General features: G+C 35.6%; 1 protein-coding gene across 2 annotated transcripts in view; it reads left to right on the top strand.

Annotated features, from left to right (window-relative positions):
- PTPRR (protein tyrosine phosphatase receptor type R) overlaps nt 1-17,926 on the top strand; it is a 232,362-nt gene that overhangs the window by 189,514 nt on the left and 24,922 nt on the right. For both annotated transcript variants that reach the window (XM_054580107.1, XM_054580108.1), the window contains 4 exons: nt 1,476-1,662; nt 4,300-4,384; nt 12,299-12,378; nt 12,826-12,963. In XM_054580107.1, coding sequence (XP_054436082.1) covers nt 1,476-1,662; nt 4,300-4,384; nt 12,299-12,378; nt 12,826-12,963 — 490 coding nt within the window. The remainder of the gene's footprint in view (nt 1-1,475; nt 1,663-4,299; nt 4,385-12,298; nt 12,379-12,825; nt 12,964-17,926) is intronic.

Genomic DNA, 17,926 nt, shown 5'->3' with positions numbered 1-17,926 from the left:
TGAACAAAAATGACATACATTACACATCAAATTATAGAATGGCACCAAAGGTGCAGTCAGAGGCAGACATACAGGAAGAAGGAATTGATATGTTTTCGTTTAGTGGAATTTTTTATTGTATGTTATAATAATTTTCCATTGTTGAAAATTAAGCTGTAGAGGGGTGTCCAACCTTTTGTCATCTCCCTGCCACACTGAAAGAAGATGAGTTGTCTTGGACCACACATTAGATATATTGCAACATGTAATCACAAAAAAAATCTCATAATGTTTTAAGTAAATTTACAATTTTTTGTGGGGCCGCATTCACAGCCATCGTGGGCTGCATGCAGCCCATGGGCCACAAGCTCAACACCCCTGCCAGCTCCTTGAATATTTTCTGATGTAATATTCTGTAATAAGCATGTAAATATCAGTCACAGGAAATAATATACCAGGCCCAGCATCTGCTCTTACTATCTCTACTCCCATTTGTTTTGCCCTGTTTTACCTTACCCTCCCTTTCCTTGGGACAACAACCCTTTGGCACCAAATTTAACCACCTGACACACTGAAGGCCCCTTTAAATTGAACAATTCCTGTGAACACAGTCTCTGACTTTGACTGTCAGTCTTGCACATGCTATTTTATAGTTTTTCCTGGGTTCCACACAGCTAATGTTGCTGGTAAGAGGCATGCACATTTTCTGTCCAGGACTTAAAGGGTCTTTACAATCTGGCAAAACCCTACCTCACCTGCCAATGAAAGGAGGGAAATTACAGAAGGAAGACATATTGTAACCTAGGATCTCTATGGCCCCTTATTAGCTTATCACAGAGTTAAATACATGCATACATACATGTGCAAATACAGACACACATACATGCATATATATATATACATACATAAATGGAGGATGCAGATGCTATCCTTTAGGGATCCACTTGAAGTTACAAAAAATATACATTTTTAAACCTTTAAATTCTATTTCAATGGCAATAATTGGAACTAAAATAAAGGGATTTTTTCCCCCTCAGAACTTTCCACATCCAGTAAAATCAAGATTACAGAATATTTGTGTCAAATATATCAGATGGTTACATGATTCATAAATAGAACGCTCAGACATATATATAACTAATGTTGGTTTCATGTTATATATGATTACTCAATTCAAATATGATGTTTACTTTTCCTAAAATTTTTACTTAATGTGAGTAGGCATCCTATTATTTCTATAACAAATATATTAATTAATAAACTATAGAGAATTTTCTCAATTCAGAGTTATTTCCAACAATGAAATTGTCAGTTCCCTGTAAAGAAACTATGGATAGTTGTTATACTCAACTATGGTACCGTAAGAGAAAGAGGTACTTGGTCCTTCTTTCTGTAGAAGTGCTCATTGAATTGTGTGTAGGTACAGAAAGAGAGTTTTATGCAATCAAAAAAATTCGTGTGGTGTTTAAACTTAATAACATTCTTCTCCAATGTAGACGAGGATCCAATGTGTCTCTCACTTTGGACATGAGTAGCCTGGGGAATGTTGAACCCTTTATGGCTATACCAACCCCACGGGAGAAGGTAGCAATGGAGTATCTGCAGTCAGCCAGCCGAATCCTCACAAGGTCACAGTTGAGGGACGTCGTGGCAAGTTCACATTTACTCCAAAGTGAATTCATGGTGAGCCAGTTTATTATTCACCCTTTGTTAGGTATGTTCATGAACTAAGCACTAGAGGCACACACTAAAATGGCATGACATTCTACTGAACAATCGACAAATGGTTACCATTCATGAGGTTAAGTGCAAAGGTTTTAGATCCACCCTGCAGCTCATCAACTATCGATGTGCTCAAACTAGAATGTGATAACTAACTTGAGGTAGATTCTGGGAGATGGCCAGACAAAGGAGTGGCAAGAGGAGCTAGGCAGAGAAGAACATTCCAGGTTGAAGCAACAGTCTTGCTGTCACTGTTTGGAGAAGTCAGGGATGATATCCTAGTTTTTTAACTTGAGCAACAGGGTATTCTTTAATGAACTAAGGAACACAGAAGTACAAATGTGGAATAAAAATGAATGTGAGATCATATGGTATTTGTCTTTTGCCCCCTGGCTTATTGATCTCACCTATAAGTGGAACCTAACCAACAATACAAAGATGCAAGGAAAATAAGACCAGCAACACTGAAAGGAAAAGAAATCAACAGAGACAAGAGGGAAGCGGGGGGCGGGGAAAAGGAAGGGAAGGGGAAAGTCAAGGAACATATAGCAAGGACTCATGGACAAAACCAAAGGGGAAGAGCTGAGGGAGGGAAGGAGGGAGGAGGCAAGGGAAAGTGCTGGGGGGTAGGCAGAGACAAATGTATTTGAAAAAATAAATTAAAATTTTAAAAAAATGAATGTGAGTTTCAGCTAAAAGTTGATAGTGACTCATCAATGTTCCAGTGATTACTTAATTCATGAAAACACATTTCTACTCACAGAGCACGTAGACAGATTAGACCTTCTTTGGCCTAATTGTTGCCCTAGGGGAATATCCATTTTATAGATCACTTGGCATCTTAAATCAGTTGTACATCTTCAGCCATAACTGCTGAGAATAATAAATTGATCATTCTAGGGTCAGTTCAGATGTTTCCAACTACCCTAATGGTGAAAGACCCAGCAATGGGTTAGATCTATTATTAACCTCATTGATAATTATTAAGTGTTTAAAGTAAAATACAAAATGTTTTTAAAGGAGGTTGTGTAGTGTCATATTTTTATATATGAAGAAAATGAAACTTAGAAAGAGAGCATCCAGTCAGTGATCACACAACTAGCCAAAGGTACACCCATTATTCTTTTCTAGAATCACAGATAGTCTTTGTTCTTTAAAATAAAGCCTTCACATAGCATGCTTCCCGTAAAGGAAAGATGGGGCCAACAAGGAGTAGAGAGGAGAGACATAATGCTGGAAAATGACTAATTGTCAGTGTGAGTCAGAAAACAGGAAGGAGCACAGGAGACATGAAGATATCACCTACTCCATGGCTTTGCCAAAACAGACTGAACTTTTTGAAATCACCAGACATGAGCATGTGGTTTCTACTGACTATTCCACAATTTTGCTTATCTTGGTAACTTGGACTGAGAATTTTAACATTTAGTTAGAACAGAGAGTGGGGATAAATATAAATTCTAGAAGAATGCACAGTGACAAAAATGGTATTTTAAAAGTATGCTGCTCCTCTTCATGGGCCAGGTCTCAAACTCATAAGATAGCCAGGCTTTCCTCAAGGTTTTAGCTTGACTGAAAACTAGGGCAATTTGAATTAATTTATAGATATTTTCTTTCATTTCAATTAATAGTAGGTCTTTGAGTTATTTTTTCCAGTGGAGACCAGTTAAGTAACAAAAATATTATTTTATGTGATCTAGAGATAAAAGTTCTTTTATTTCACATTAACTTTATCTTAGCAATCCTTTGTGGAATTTAAAGTTAAAGGATATAACATTTTGTATAATCAAATACTTAAATATTCATTTCAACCCTTTTGAAAACAGGATCCCTGGTTTCCTCTCCTGTCAGCTACAGACACTCACCTTTGAGGCCTGATACGTCCCCGCAGAGCTGCCTCTGCTCCGATTGTTCTCTCTGGGGTTATTTAAGGCACATGACATATATTCTGGCTGAATAAGAATATTTATATTCTTGTTAAGTGGGGGAAAACAGTGCCTGAATGCCCTTCACTGAACGTATTGCATTGACAACCACTACAGGAACAATGCAATTATAGACTATCCTTTAATACAAAAAAAAAAAAAAAAAAAAAAATCATGCTGTCCATACTTGAATCAACAAAAAGTCCTTTATATTTATCATTCAGGGAGGGACATTTTAATAATCTTAAAAGAGTCACAATTAATGTTAAAAGAGAATTCATGATAGAGAAATTTTGGGTACTAAACTTACATAAAGATTTGACGAAATTTGAATACATTGTTAAAATATCCATTTTCAGCTTCCTGTTTACATGTATTTTCAGCAATTATGCAGAACAGGATTCTTAAAATCTAAGCAACGTTGTATGTATTTTTTTTAAATAACTACATATAAAATAGTACTTTCTAACACAGAAAACTGTTCCTTAGAGTCAGCTTACCAGGGTGCAGCTGATATGTTTGTGAAAGGAAGGGTGTTGGTCGACCAGAGGTGCTGGTCTGTTATTTATAAATGACTTTGAAGTCCAGTAGAGCTTTGGATCAGATGCCCCCTGTGAAGATTTTCTTTGTGGGAGCATTAGATGCACTAATTTGATATCATTCATTTTTGCAGGAAATACCAATGAACTTTGTGGATCCCAAGGAAATTGACATTCCACGTCATGGAACTAAAAATCGCTATAAAACCATTTTGCCAAGTAAGTTTCTTGAATTAAATAATTTGCATTGCAAAGTACAAGCTTTCCCCAATTTATCCTTACCTCCCCATTTCCCATCATCACGACTACCACATTCACACCAAATCTGGATTTGCAAACAAATATCAAGACTAATAATCATTAAAATGGTCAACGGATAAAAAACTTATCTTGTATTGCTCTTATTATAATGGTCAGCTCACAGTTCTAGTAGACATATGGTTCTAACATTATATTGTGCCACACATTGTAGCCTATTTTCACTGAGGGTGTTAATCAATTCAAAGGGGGAATGAATAGCCTTCTTTACAAATGGTATTGAGACAACAGGATGTTCCATGCATAAAAGATAACATTGGACCCTGCCTCGCACCATATACATAGTAACTCAAAATGGATCAGAGACCTAAAGATAAAAGCTAAAACTATAAAGCTCTTAGTATAAAAACAGATGTAAGTCTTCAGGGCCTTGAATTAGTCAATGATTTCTTATATATGACACCTAAAGTATAGCAACAAAAGAAAAAATAGAAAACCTGATCATCAAAATTAAAGTTCTGTGCTTCAAAGGATACCACCAAAAATAAAAAGATGACTTACAAGATGGGGGAAGACATTTGTAAATTATACACCTAATGAGGGACTTCTATCTAGAATATATAACAACTCCTACAACTCAATTATAAGAGAAACAAACAAACAAATAACCCAATTTAAAAAATAGGCAAAGAACTTGAACAGACGTTCTCCACAGAATATATACAACTGGCCAATAAGCACATGAAAGATGCTTAGCATTATTAGCCATCAGGGAAAGCAAAACCACAATGAGATACCACTTCACATCCACATGATTATGATAAAAAAGATAGACAATAGGGAGTGTTGGTAAGGATGTAGAAAAATTGCAGCCTTCATACATTCCTGGTGGGGATATAAAAAGGCACAACTACTTAGGTAACAGTCTGCTAGTTCCTCAAAAGGTAAAACCAAGAGTTACTATATGATTCAGACAACCTAATCCTAGGTATATACCCCGAAGAAATGAAAACATGTGACCACACAAAAGCTGTACACAAATTTTTAACAGCATTATTCACAATAGCTCAAAAAGTGGAAATAACCACAATGTCCATCAGCTGATGAATAGAAACATAAAATGTGGTACATTCACACAACAGAATATTATTCAGCAATGAAAAGGAATGAGGTACTGATACATGCTACAACCTTGATGAACCTTGAAAACATATGCTAAGAGCAATAAATCCTTACAGAAGACTTTATATTGCATGATTCTACTTATATGAAGTGTCCAAATAGGCAAATCTATAGAAACAGAAACTGCATTAGTGATTGCCTAGTGTCGGGAGACATGTGAAATGACTGCCAAAAGGTATGGAGTTGGTTTTTGGAATAAAGAAAATGTTGTAACTCATAGACACAGACAGCAGTGTGGTGATTGCCGGGGGCAGGGGGCTGGGGGAGGTGGCGAAGGTTAGAGGGGAGGCAGAGTGGTGAAGAGATCCAACCCGGGGTGGTGAGCACACAAAACAGTGTACGGAGCGTGTGTTGCAAAATTCTGCACCTGAAACCTGTGTCAGCCCAATAAATGCAATAAGAAAGGGAAGAAAGAGAGTGCTGTCAAATTGATTGCGGTGATGGTTGCAAACTCTGTGAATAAAAATAAATGAATAAACTCTGTGATGGCACACTTTAAATGGGTGAATTGTAGGGTATGTGAACTATACCGCAATAAAGCTGTTACCAAAACACTTCATTTTGCATAACAATTACCTAGAGTCTTCGTTAAAAATCCACAGTCCTGTGCCCCACTGTGGGGATTCTGTTTAAATAGATCTGCTGTGGGGCCCAGGAATCTGTGCTTCTAGCCAACACTCAGGTGACTCTCATTCAGATGAGATACCAGGACCACACTTTGAGTCATACTGCTATAGACTATGTTAAAACCAAATTTAGCTCCATAGAATTTGTCCATGTCCAGATAAGGCTGTGTGCCAGGAGCTAGCAAGGAATAAGGAACAGTCTATAAGACCAAGGAGGCCATAGACTACAGGGGAAAGACACGTGAACAAGTAATTACATTCAATGTAAGAAGAGCCAGAATAGAGAGCCACCCAAAGTGATGTAGGACTGAGTAATTAATTCTGACTAAAGTGGCAAAAATACTTTGGAGAGAAAATAGCATTTTGAATCACTAAACGAACAGATATAGTTGGGGTTTTGGTAGAATCCATAAACATCTCATGGCGATCGCTCTGGAAAGATAGAACCACAAAGATTTTTCTAAAGTATTGACATTGAAATAGTGGAGTCTTCATAATTCAGCCCATTAATTCACTCATAATACAACAAATTTTCTGTATTTATGGAAATAGCAAGAACTATGGTGTCTTTGGGCTTTCCTTTTGGTGGCCTTGGAAACACATTGTTTAAGTCACCCTACTATAGCAAGTTTTTAATTGGTCCACATAGTTAAATCTATTTACTTAAAGTATGGGCACTGTGAAAGATATTTTATAACTATAACTGGCTAAATGAGATAAAACTGGTATGTTTTAGGATTGCTGTCTCTCTCTTTGTTAAAATTTTTTTTATTTAAAATTTACCAAACATAGGTCACTAGGGCACATATATCCATTACAGTTGTATTTACCCATCTAATCTGAGAAGGATTTGAAAATTGTTAGTATTATTTCAAAGTTCAACCTTATTATATTTCCTGCACAGATGATAGCAGACAACTGCTTCATAGTCCTGCGTTCATTTTTCCATTCTCAGAACTGGGTGCATCGCCTGAGCCAGGACACCTGTGCTCAAAACTGATGTTGCAAATGATGGATTTTCTGTTGAAAATGTAGTCTGAATACCACCCCCACCCCCTGCTGCACAAAACATAACTTAGTAAATAGGGCTTGGACAAGCTGAATATTGGCTGGAAATCATCAGAAAAAGACCAGAACAAATATGCAACATTATTCTTTAAGTTTTATTTTAGACTGTACTATGAGATAAGTTTGAAAAATTATATAAAATAATTAACAAATATTAAGATTTTAAATGTTATAGTTGTTTTTATTATTTTGACCTAAAATAAACTTTTTTAATGTTCAATGTTACTTTGTATTAGTTTCAGGTTATTTTGTATTAGTTTTAGTGGCTAGACAAACATACTTTATAAAGTATTCCCTTGATATTTCCAGTACCTACCTGGCACCTTGCATAGTTCTTACAACGTCATTGACTATATTCCCTGGACAGCACTATACATCCCTGTGACTGTTCTGTACCTACCAATCTGCACTTCTTAATCCCCTTACGTTTTTCACCCAGGCCCCCAGACCTCCTCCCCTCTGGCAACCATCAGCCTATTCTCTGTAGCTATGAGTCTTTTCTATTTTGTTTGTTCATTTATATACAATAAAATTTTAAGTTTAGAAGCTTGTCAGCTTGTACATAATAGTGAGGTTATATAATTTTGAGGCTGTTTTGCAACAGAAATATGGATGGCCAAGAACCAATTAAATTAGAGCTGCTTCTCCAAGGACAGTGCCAGTGTAGCTCAGAACACTCTAACAGTGGATTAAAGAGCTAAGGTCAAGTTTATATCAAATTAATTTGCAATATAAACAAACATTAGTGATGAAAATATGTCTACATCCTAAATCACAAAAGCATTGGGGGAAAACCTACCATATATTTATATGAAATTATTTGTACAACAATGAAATATAATATAATAAATTTTATGTCTATTTCTTGCATGCAGCCCACGTATTTATACTAATGTAAAGCAATATAGATAAAATAAAGAACCCTATTTGTTCTGGTCATCATTCCAATTTAAAAGTTTAATGTTTGATAATGTTTCCTACATAAATTATGTTTCCTTTTTATTATATTAAGTGCATAGAACAGAAAAGATATGCAAATAAGTTAACTACTCATTAAGACAAGTAATGTGATTACAGCAAAATATTAGAGTTAGACCTGATCTCCTACCCTGGCAAAACATTTTTAATATAAGGCATGCTACTTAATCTTCCTGTGTCGTTCTTTCTTTTTTCTCTAAAACAATGATAACGATACTACCCTAGAGGATTATTGGGAGAATTAAATGATGGTGAGTGTAAAATTCCTAGGAAAGTTCCAACTAATAGTAAGCCCTCAGCTAACGCTAATTGCTCTTTGTCCCTCTACAAAACAAAATGAATCCATCATTAAGCCCAGAACCAATTCCAGAAAATAGGGACACTATCTCTATGGTGAAAAATTTACAGTTACAACAGAAACACATTCAAGGGCCCTGTTTTCTTTTTTAACTTTCATGAGTCTTAAAAAACGTGCTCCTACGTCATCATCATCTCCCATGGCCAAGACCAGCCCCGTCCCCTAAAGCTCTCTGCGGCCAGGGGGCTGCTGCAGCCCTCCGGGGGGTGACCGCGAGGCGCCTGCGGCCACTGAGCGCTGGAAGTGTAACGGGTGCACCAGAGGACCTGATTTCTACATTTTATTTTATTTTAATTAACTTAAGTTTAATAAACTATATGTGGCTAACGGCTACCATATTAGACAATGCAGAGCTAGAGTCTCCTCTCTCTCCTGGAGCAAATCTGAAGATGACTCCCAATCACCTTGTAGTTGTGGCTTGTCCCTGCCTTTCCTCCCAGTTCCCATTTATCTGAAATACATCTATGAAAAGTGATCTTTTCCTCCCATCCCTGCCTTTGCCCTAGTAGTGGCAGCCTTGCCCCTCATCTAACCATTTCTTCTCTTGACTTCAAATTTCAAACACATTTCTTCTAGGAGAAGAAATCTTAAAAACAGAAAATAGCCTTTGACAAAATCTTATATGATGCCAATCAAAGTACCAGGATCCAGGTGCCATTTTGTCTGTTAAATAGAAGACTTAAGGTTGCCAGAAGGTATTTTAAAGAGACTAGGCTGGGAAAGTTTATGTGTTCTAGTTTCCAAATCTATATGTGTTCAATAATTTGTTGAGAGGGAATAAAAGAATAAGAAGGAGGGAAGAAAAGGAAGGAAGGGAGAGAAGGAGGGAGAAACAAAAAAAAAGAACTAGAGGAGAGAAGGAAGAAAATAAAAAGGAACAAAAGAGAGGAAGGGAAAATGACCAGTGTTTAATTAATATTTGAAATTATTGTTGATACTTCCCAGAGGTATGATAAATGGTACACTAAATATTTAGCATATAACCTAGAAATATCTGTTTTGATAAAAATTATTATAGTGAATTTGACTAATATATAGACTTAAATGCCTAACATGAAAAATTATAACAGTAGTGATGAAAAGAATCACGTTAAAATGTTGATAATGACAATTTTTTTAATCTTTGGCTATTTTATTAGTCCAAGATAACATTTAAAAGGCTTTGGTTGGAAACCTTCATTTTCTCCTACTTAGTCATATGTTTATGTTGTATTCTTATTTTTTTTAAATATGTATTTGGAAACTTTTAAGTACTTGGAAACTGTATAAATGAACAATTTTTAACATGAATTTAATTTAACTTGACAGGGAACCTGCTTCTAAGTAGTTTATAGTGTCAAGTAAATTATATACATTACAGACATAAAAATGAAGGAAAAAGGCTTTTTCAACTCTGAGTGATGTAGAGTTTTTGTGGAAAAGTCTAATAATCAGTAGATACTGAAAAGGAAGGAAAGTGTTCCTGTCCCCTTTGCTAAGAAAAGAAAAACAGACTAGAAAATCAAACGCAGTGTTTTACTCTTCTTAATAGAAATTAATTCTTATATTAAACATTCTATGAACCACATACCAAAAACGGAAATCACAAAAGATACAAAAGTTAATTAAATATAGCTCTTGCACTCAAGGGGCTCACCACAGTCCTCTGAGGGAAAGCAGACATTTAAGTATCCGAAATACAAGATGGTAAAAACTAAAATCAGACTCAGGGGGCCTGAACAAAGAAGGAAATGCCTAATTCTGTCTGCAAACTACAGAAGAGGATTCAGAGACTTGAGCTGAAGGCTTGAACTGAACCCTGAAGACTGAGGATGACTTTAACATGCAGAGAAGGCAGAGGAATAAAAAGCATAAAATTTGCAAGAGCATGGAATATTTGGGATAGTTCCCTAGGTCTGTATAAAGGGAGCATATGGTACATGTGGAAAAGTGGCCACTGATGAGGCCAGGGGAAGAGGACGGAGACCTGCTGGAACCGCTAAGGAGCTGGATTTCATCCTCTAGGTCTGCACTGTTCAGCAGAGCAACTGCTAGCCACATACGGCTATGTAAATTTAAATTTAAATGAATTAAAATTAAAACTTTAGCTCTTCAGTTTATACTAGCCACATTTTCAGTGCTCAATTACCACACTTGGCTAGTGGTTGTAATTATGGACAGCACAGATACATTTCCACTATCACAGAAAGGTCTAGTGAGTAATGCTGCTCTGGGCTGTCTGAATCATCGGTAAGTATTCATAATAAAATGAGTTCAGGGGACAGAAAGGTTTACATGTGATACTTTCTTGGATTCTTATACATTAGCATAATAAAGACTTTGAGGAGGAATGCAGTAAAAGGAATGTAGTTAACTTTGTTCAATTCAGTGTTTCCTATATTTATTTGACTCCTGAAATTTCTTGTTTAAAGATGATCTCATTTATAAATTATATGACTAATTCTATAAGTTGCAGAAGAAATGATTTACAGATAGCACTTGGGGGAATACCGCTATGAGAGTTAGGACCCAAGGACGGCATTTAGGCAAGGGAGTGCCAGATCAAATAGGAGAATCAGATTGTTGTAACCTGGAATCTGAGGGAAGAGAGAGCTCCGGAAGAAAAATAATATGGTCAATGTCTTTCGAATACCACAGAGAGGACATGGAAAAACCCCATGGTGGGCTCATTGGGTTTAGTAACAACAGGGTCGGGGTGGCATGAACAAGAACAGTGTCTGCATTAGACTGGAGTTAGGATAGCTTGGAGTGCACACAAGAATTGAATTGTAGATGAGGAGGTAGGAACAGTAGGATTTACCTGTCTGGAGAAGAACAATAAGAACAACTACTAGAGAGGAATGCATAAAACCAGCTTTTTGGAAAATGAAAGGGGCCAGTTATATCAATACCATAGACATTTATTGAATGTATATATACACACACACAATCATACACATACATATATATACACAATCATACATATACATATATACAGAGAGAGAGAGAATTTAAAAATCTCCATTCTTGCCTTCAAAAGGCTTAGAGTATTCCAGGTTAAAGAAATTATAAAGGGATGATTTGATCTTAATTCTTTTATGTAAATGGTGGTAAAAGTAACTACCATATTTTCCATTATACCATGGTTCATGAAGAAGATTTCAACTTCTTGATGGACAGTGTTTTTAGACTTGAAGACACCATAATAATCTATTCAATGTCAGTTATTTCTGCTGTCATTGAACAAACACATGGAACTGAAGACAGCTTCTTCCAAGTAGTGGGAGGGAATTTGGGTCAGACAAAATATTTGTCAACGGGCAGGACAGAAGAGAGACAAGAGTAGGGAGATCTGGAGCAAATTCCAAACCCAAAGACCAAGAAAAAGAGCACAAATGAGGAATGAGGTCAATAATCACAAATGCCCTCAAAATGGCATGAATTATAAACTCACCATCTCAGGTTTATAGGTGAGATTTATGTCAGAAACAAATGCATCAAGAGACAGACACACAAACACTATAGCAACAAACACTGACTCACGTCAGACAGTCAATATGTAAGTTAACAGTGTTACCAAGTTCTGGTTATTGGTGTTCTAGGAAACTTTCAAAGAGTAATATATTTAATGTAGTTAACTACAAAGACAGGTTTTAATGTATTCTTTCTTGTTTTCTTCATTAGATCCCCTAAGCAGAGTGTGTTTAAGACCAAAAATTGTAACTGATTCTTTGAGCACCTACATTAATGCTAATTATATTAGGGTAAGTAAATAAGTATAAATTTCTTTCTGATGAGCATGTCAACTTACTATTTGGAATTTGGGGTTACCGGCATATTTCCTTCCTTAGAATAAATTAATTTTGACCTAATTTAGTTACTAGCAAGTCTTTGTTTGTTTGCTTAGTCATAATCAACACTGGTAGTGGGTTTTTTTTTACAATGAGTCTACCTTTTCTGTGCATCTGGGCCACAGAGCTCCATGTGGGGTGTTCTGGTGAGGGCTAAACATTAGGATGGTCAATACCATTTGCTGTGCTTGACTTGCTGGAAGGACAACCATGTGAATTGTAGCATTAGAATGAATTAGGCTGCAGAAATCTGTTGCTTTTGGACTAGCAGAGCTATTTTCTTCTCAAGATATTTTACTTAAATTTTCAGTGCAAGGCGTGAACTTCAAAGTCAACTTTTTCTATCTTTATTCAAACTAGGGCTACAGTGGCAAAGAGAAAGCATTCATCGCCACACAGGGCCCCATGATCAACACCGTGAATGATTTCTGGCAGATGGTTTGGCAGGAAGATAGTCCTGTGATTGTTATGATCACAAAACTTAAAGAAAAAAATGAGGTATGACCTTTACCCAAGTACTAAATGTTATATATTTTCTGTTGCTATAGAAGAGATACTATATAAGAGAAACTACCGTGTGTTTAATAACAGATTTAAGATGGAAATTTTAAGACATTTAAACAGTAGGTTGCCTTATGCTTCCCAAAATGGTAAGTGGTGTTACTCTAGTAATTACAACTTTCTTTCAGAAAAATCAGTATATATGGAATACACATTTCTCCTATGTATCCATATGTCTCAGTAAGGAAATTGTGGGCCACAAATTATCATCCTGATTTACAGGCAGAGAAATAAAAATTATTCATTTGTATCTCAAGTAATTTTTGCACCTACTCTGTGCCAAGTGCTGTATGATTTTAGTTGTTGGCAATATATTAGTAAACAAAACACACAAATATTCCTGCCTTGGTAGATTTTAACTTTCTTCAGGGTGGCAGGGGAGACAGACAAAACCAGTAAACATAATACGTAAAAAAATATTAGAAGGGATAAATGCAATAGACAAAAAGTACAACAGGGTGTGCTGAGCTGTAGGGAGGGGCTGAGAAGGAGGGTAGGCGGCAGCGGTGTGCAGGGCAGAAGGGAGGAACCTCACTAGCAAAGTCAGGTTTGAAGAAAGATGTGAAGAAAGTTATGAAAGCCACACAACTTTCTCAATATTCCTATAATAAGAGTCCAAGAATGAGACGAAATTAGATTCTATTTCCTTCTGAGGATCTAACTTACAGACAGAATACTCATTCTGTATTTTGCGTCATAAAAATAAAATTGTGTAATTCCCACAGGGTGCTGTCCTAGGTCCTGCTTACATTTTAGGGCATTTTGTCCTCTTGTTGACATAGTCTACAATTTGATTTTAGTCTGTTTTTGTGTTTGTTTTCTTTTTGGAATTACTATAACAGGGCTTCACTATGACAATAAGAATTTAAGAAAACTGAAATTTCCTTTATACTCCTTTGATTAGTTGTAACCCAGAGTATCATATATTCTTACTGCTAATCAAGAAAATCCAGGCTCACAATGGCAATTTATAAGTTTTATTTTTAAGTTTGTTGTTTTCTTCCATGTTTGCTACAGTAGATGAAGGGGGTTTTTCCCAAAATTTATTTTGGAAAAAAGTATATTTTTTGGCCAGTAGATGAAGGTATATACTTAATTAACTACATGGTTTACTAAATAAATGCATTTCTATGAATCATATGAAAACCTGAGGTGGCATAATAAAAATAACCGATAATATTCTCAGCTGTTTCACCCACTTTCAGTCTATCAAACACATATTAAGCCACTGACAATGCCTGCACAGTTGTTTGATATCCATGACATTTTAACTTCATGGTAGAAAAAGATTCTTCAAAGTTAAAAGTTGTGTTCCTTGTGTATCTACATCCATAGAACTTAAGTAATATAGCAGCTAGATAACCTGAAAAACCTTCCATTACAAGATCAGTTATACTCAATAAATTATGAAATAACTGGTATAGCAGAGCTTGGGAAAAGGGAAAGGAAATCCCAGCAGTTAAAAAATAATAACAAAAGGCATAAAACCAGAGAATTACAGGTTACTTATGTTTTAATGACAACACAAGAGACGGAGACAAAGACTTGGAATTGCAGAAGCCAGGAGTTAGAACTGAGACCTTCCGTAGAGGGAACGCTTGTGAGGGCTGTGCCCTCAGTGGAAAGGTGAACCACAAAAATAAACCTGCCCATCAAAATAGGACTATAGGAGGAAATCAATCTGTCTTAGTCCAGGCTTCTCCTGGGATAAATAAAAAGGCTCTCTGGAGTATACAGGATTCAAAAGCCAGGAAATGCCAAGTGGAGTAATTAATATAAAAAGTATTATAATACTGGATTGACAATGCTCTGTGGCACTTTTCATAAACAAAGGCAAAAACTTTTTTGGTGCATACACTCTCAGCATCTATTTCACAGAATTTCCACAGAAAAAGTCCAACCAAACATGAACTCATAAGTCAAAATTATTAGACACACAAGAAAACAGCATAAGGAAAAAACCAGAAGAAGCAACAAATAGAAGAAATAGATCCACAATAATTTGAATAATAGAAACTATACCATATAAGCTATATATTTTTTGATTAAACACACAAAATATAAAACAAAAAACTTGAAAAAAAGCAAGTTACTATAAAAAAAACTAGAGAATTTTAAACAAACCAATGAGTACTAGAAATAATTACTGTGTAGACACTGTTATGAAAAAGATAACCTCCTTGGGTAGGTTTAATAGTAGGCTGGACAAGCCAAATATCTATTGGATTAAAAAAAATAGAGCTAAGGAAATTACCTAGAAGCTCAAAATGACCAAAAATATGAAAAGAGAGATAGGAAATACGATACACAGAAGACACCATTTAAGTGTCTAATATATGTCTAATGGGTGTTTGGGGAGAAGAAAAAGGAGAATATAAAAAAGAAGTAATATTCGAGGGAATAATGACTCGGGATTTTCCAAAATTGATGAAAGACAAGAGCTTTCAAATTTGAAAAGCACAATAAATCCTTGGCTAGATAACGCAGAATAAATCCACAGCTTGACATGTGTGTGAAACTAAACAGAGACAATTTTAACAACTAGAGTAACTAATAAATGGCTTCTCGAAACAATAGAAGCCAAAAGTCAGTTGAATAATACCTAGAGAGGGATGAAAGAAAATAACTGACAGCCCAGAGCTTATGCAGGATTTGGCAACATTTCCTCAATCTCAGTAGAATGCATTACCCCTGCCCACTTTGTTTTGAATCATAATTTTCTCAATACACAGTCACAATGTGTTTTCTGAAAGCACATTCATATACTTACAAATTCTACTTTCTCTTTAATTAAAAATAAAATGATATATTATAAACATCAAAAAAGCACTATATTTTATATAATTATGTAGGTGTAGTATGTAAATGTTTTGAAAAAATAAATTATGTTTCCCAAAAAAACATTTCTTACTTGTCAGTGTTTCATGTTTATTAAGGATTAACACTTGGCAATGCATATGTGAAACAGTATCACACAAGGATTATAGAATAAGTTGTAGTAACTGTAAGCTAAATCATAATTTTCATTGTCTTGTACATTTCAATCCTCAAATCTTGTGATGTATTTGTTCACTTTTGTAGAAAAAGTAAGAAATACGTCTTTAGTGCTTTAACTTCTTGAACCAGGGTTTCTTTCATCAGGATAGAAGCAGCTAAGATTGGTTAGTCAGAAGCATTCATAGAGGCTGAGTAATATATGACATATTTTAAAGATGTCTAGTAAGGATGACGTAAGCAATTGGAGAGTATGCCACAGCCCCAATTGTTCTCTTTTGTCCCCAAGACGAAGGCTGTCACTGTAACAGAAGTGCTGATAGAGCTAAATCTGTATTTCAATGTGATACTGATGATGCTCAGAACTCTCCATTCTGTCTGGAATGGGAAAGAGCACCTGCTGTTCTTTCTTCTTCAACTTCTTCACAGTTGAAGCTACCCATAGGTACCACTCTCAGAATTCACGTTCTCCATAGACAAGTGGATCTGTTGAAAGCTGGATATTTTTTAAAATAATGACCACACTGAAGTGTGATTGAGGTTTTTGTTTTTCTCTTTGAATTTAGAAATTTGAAAGGTATTATTTTTTTCTTACCATTTTTAGCCTCTTATCTTTTTAATGTCTGGAATACATCTGGAAATATCAAAGTTAAGTATATTGTGTTTTCTATGTGTAATTTACTATGTGTGTTTTCCAGTAGCCAATCATAATCCCAAATATTACAGTAAAAATTTTGACTTTTTCATTGTTGGCTATTCATTAAATTAAAATAAAAATTTCTTTCCATTCCAGACTCTCCAAAAATGTAAATATAGTACTAGACAGGAAATGTTTGATGTTTTACAGATCAAAATGATACTGAAAATCTGGCTCAAAAGAAAAATGCAGTAGATTTTACACTACAAGGAAAGTGCTGTTTACCAAAAACATGCCGACTTTCAATTGTGTTAAGCGTCATTGTTTAGAATAGACAAAAATCATTTCCTCCCCAAAAAAGATGAAGATGGAGTTATCTTTAGGAATTCCCACACTTTATATTCCCATGGACCTTTCTACTTTTTAATAAATAAATAAATGAACAATTTCCACGTCTCATATAATAATCCCAATAGTCTCATAGTTATTTTTTAAATAAAATGAGAATAAACAAATACTTAAAAAATGGAGCTGAAAAGTCTGTTATATTGCAAGAAAGAAAAGAGATTGTATTGCTGGTGAATTTGAGTTCCTTTATTTAGATAAATCACAAGACGGAAGTTCCTCCTTAAAGAAAGAGAATATTACAAACACAGCGTTCAAACTCTTTTTAACATGAACTATTGCATTGCTGAAGAAGACATAGCCCCCAAAACTTTCAAAGCTGGAGTTGGGTCAGGCCAAGAGTGGGGTAGCATTTGCACATTCCCAAAATCCTCAGACCACCTCTGAAGTTACTTGGTGCCTCCGTCGCCCTTCCTAAGAAAGATGGGAAGTAGCTACAAACATTGATCGTATTACACATATTGTGGAAGTTATTTTCTACCCACTACCATTTACTGAAAGTACGTGCTAAGCACAGTTCATATATCAATTCAATTAATTTTCACTTTAACTCCACAAAGTAGGTTTTGCAATCCCTATAAGATGAATGAGAAACCAGAAGCTCAGAGATGTTAAGCCAATTGCCTAAAGCCTTGACTTTTCTGAGTGACGGAGGCCAAATTTTAATCCAGGTTTGTTTAATTCCAAAGTCCATGCACTTAATTATTGCCCCAAGATAACAGACCAAATAAAGATGCAAGACATTAGAAAGCAAGCAACCCACTGTTGGCCTCATAGAGCAGGAAGTTCCCAAATTTATCTTTTGTGAAGTAAGGGAATCACTTGGTGATTTGACCTAACATAATACTTCTCTCAAGTATGCAC

The sequence above is a fragment of the Pteronotus mesoamericanus genome, unplaced genomic scaffold, assembly GCF_021234165.1.
Source record: "Pteronotus mesoamericanus isolate MK-2021 breed Mesoamerican mustached bat unplaced genomic scaffold, CSHL_Meso_final contig_56, whole genome shotgun sequence".
Lineage (NCBI taxonomy): Eukaryota > Metazoa > Chordata > Mammalia > Chiroptera > Mormoopidae > Pteronotus > Pteronotus mesoamericanus.
The sequence above is the reverse complement of the archived record's forward strand: the minus strand, read 5'-3'. Positions and strand labels throughout refer to the sequence as shown.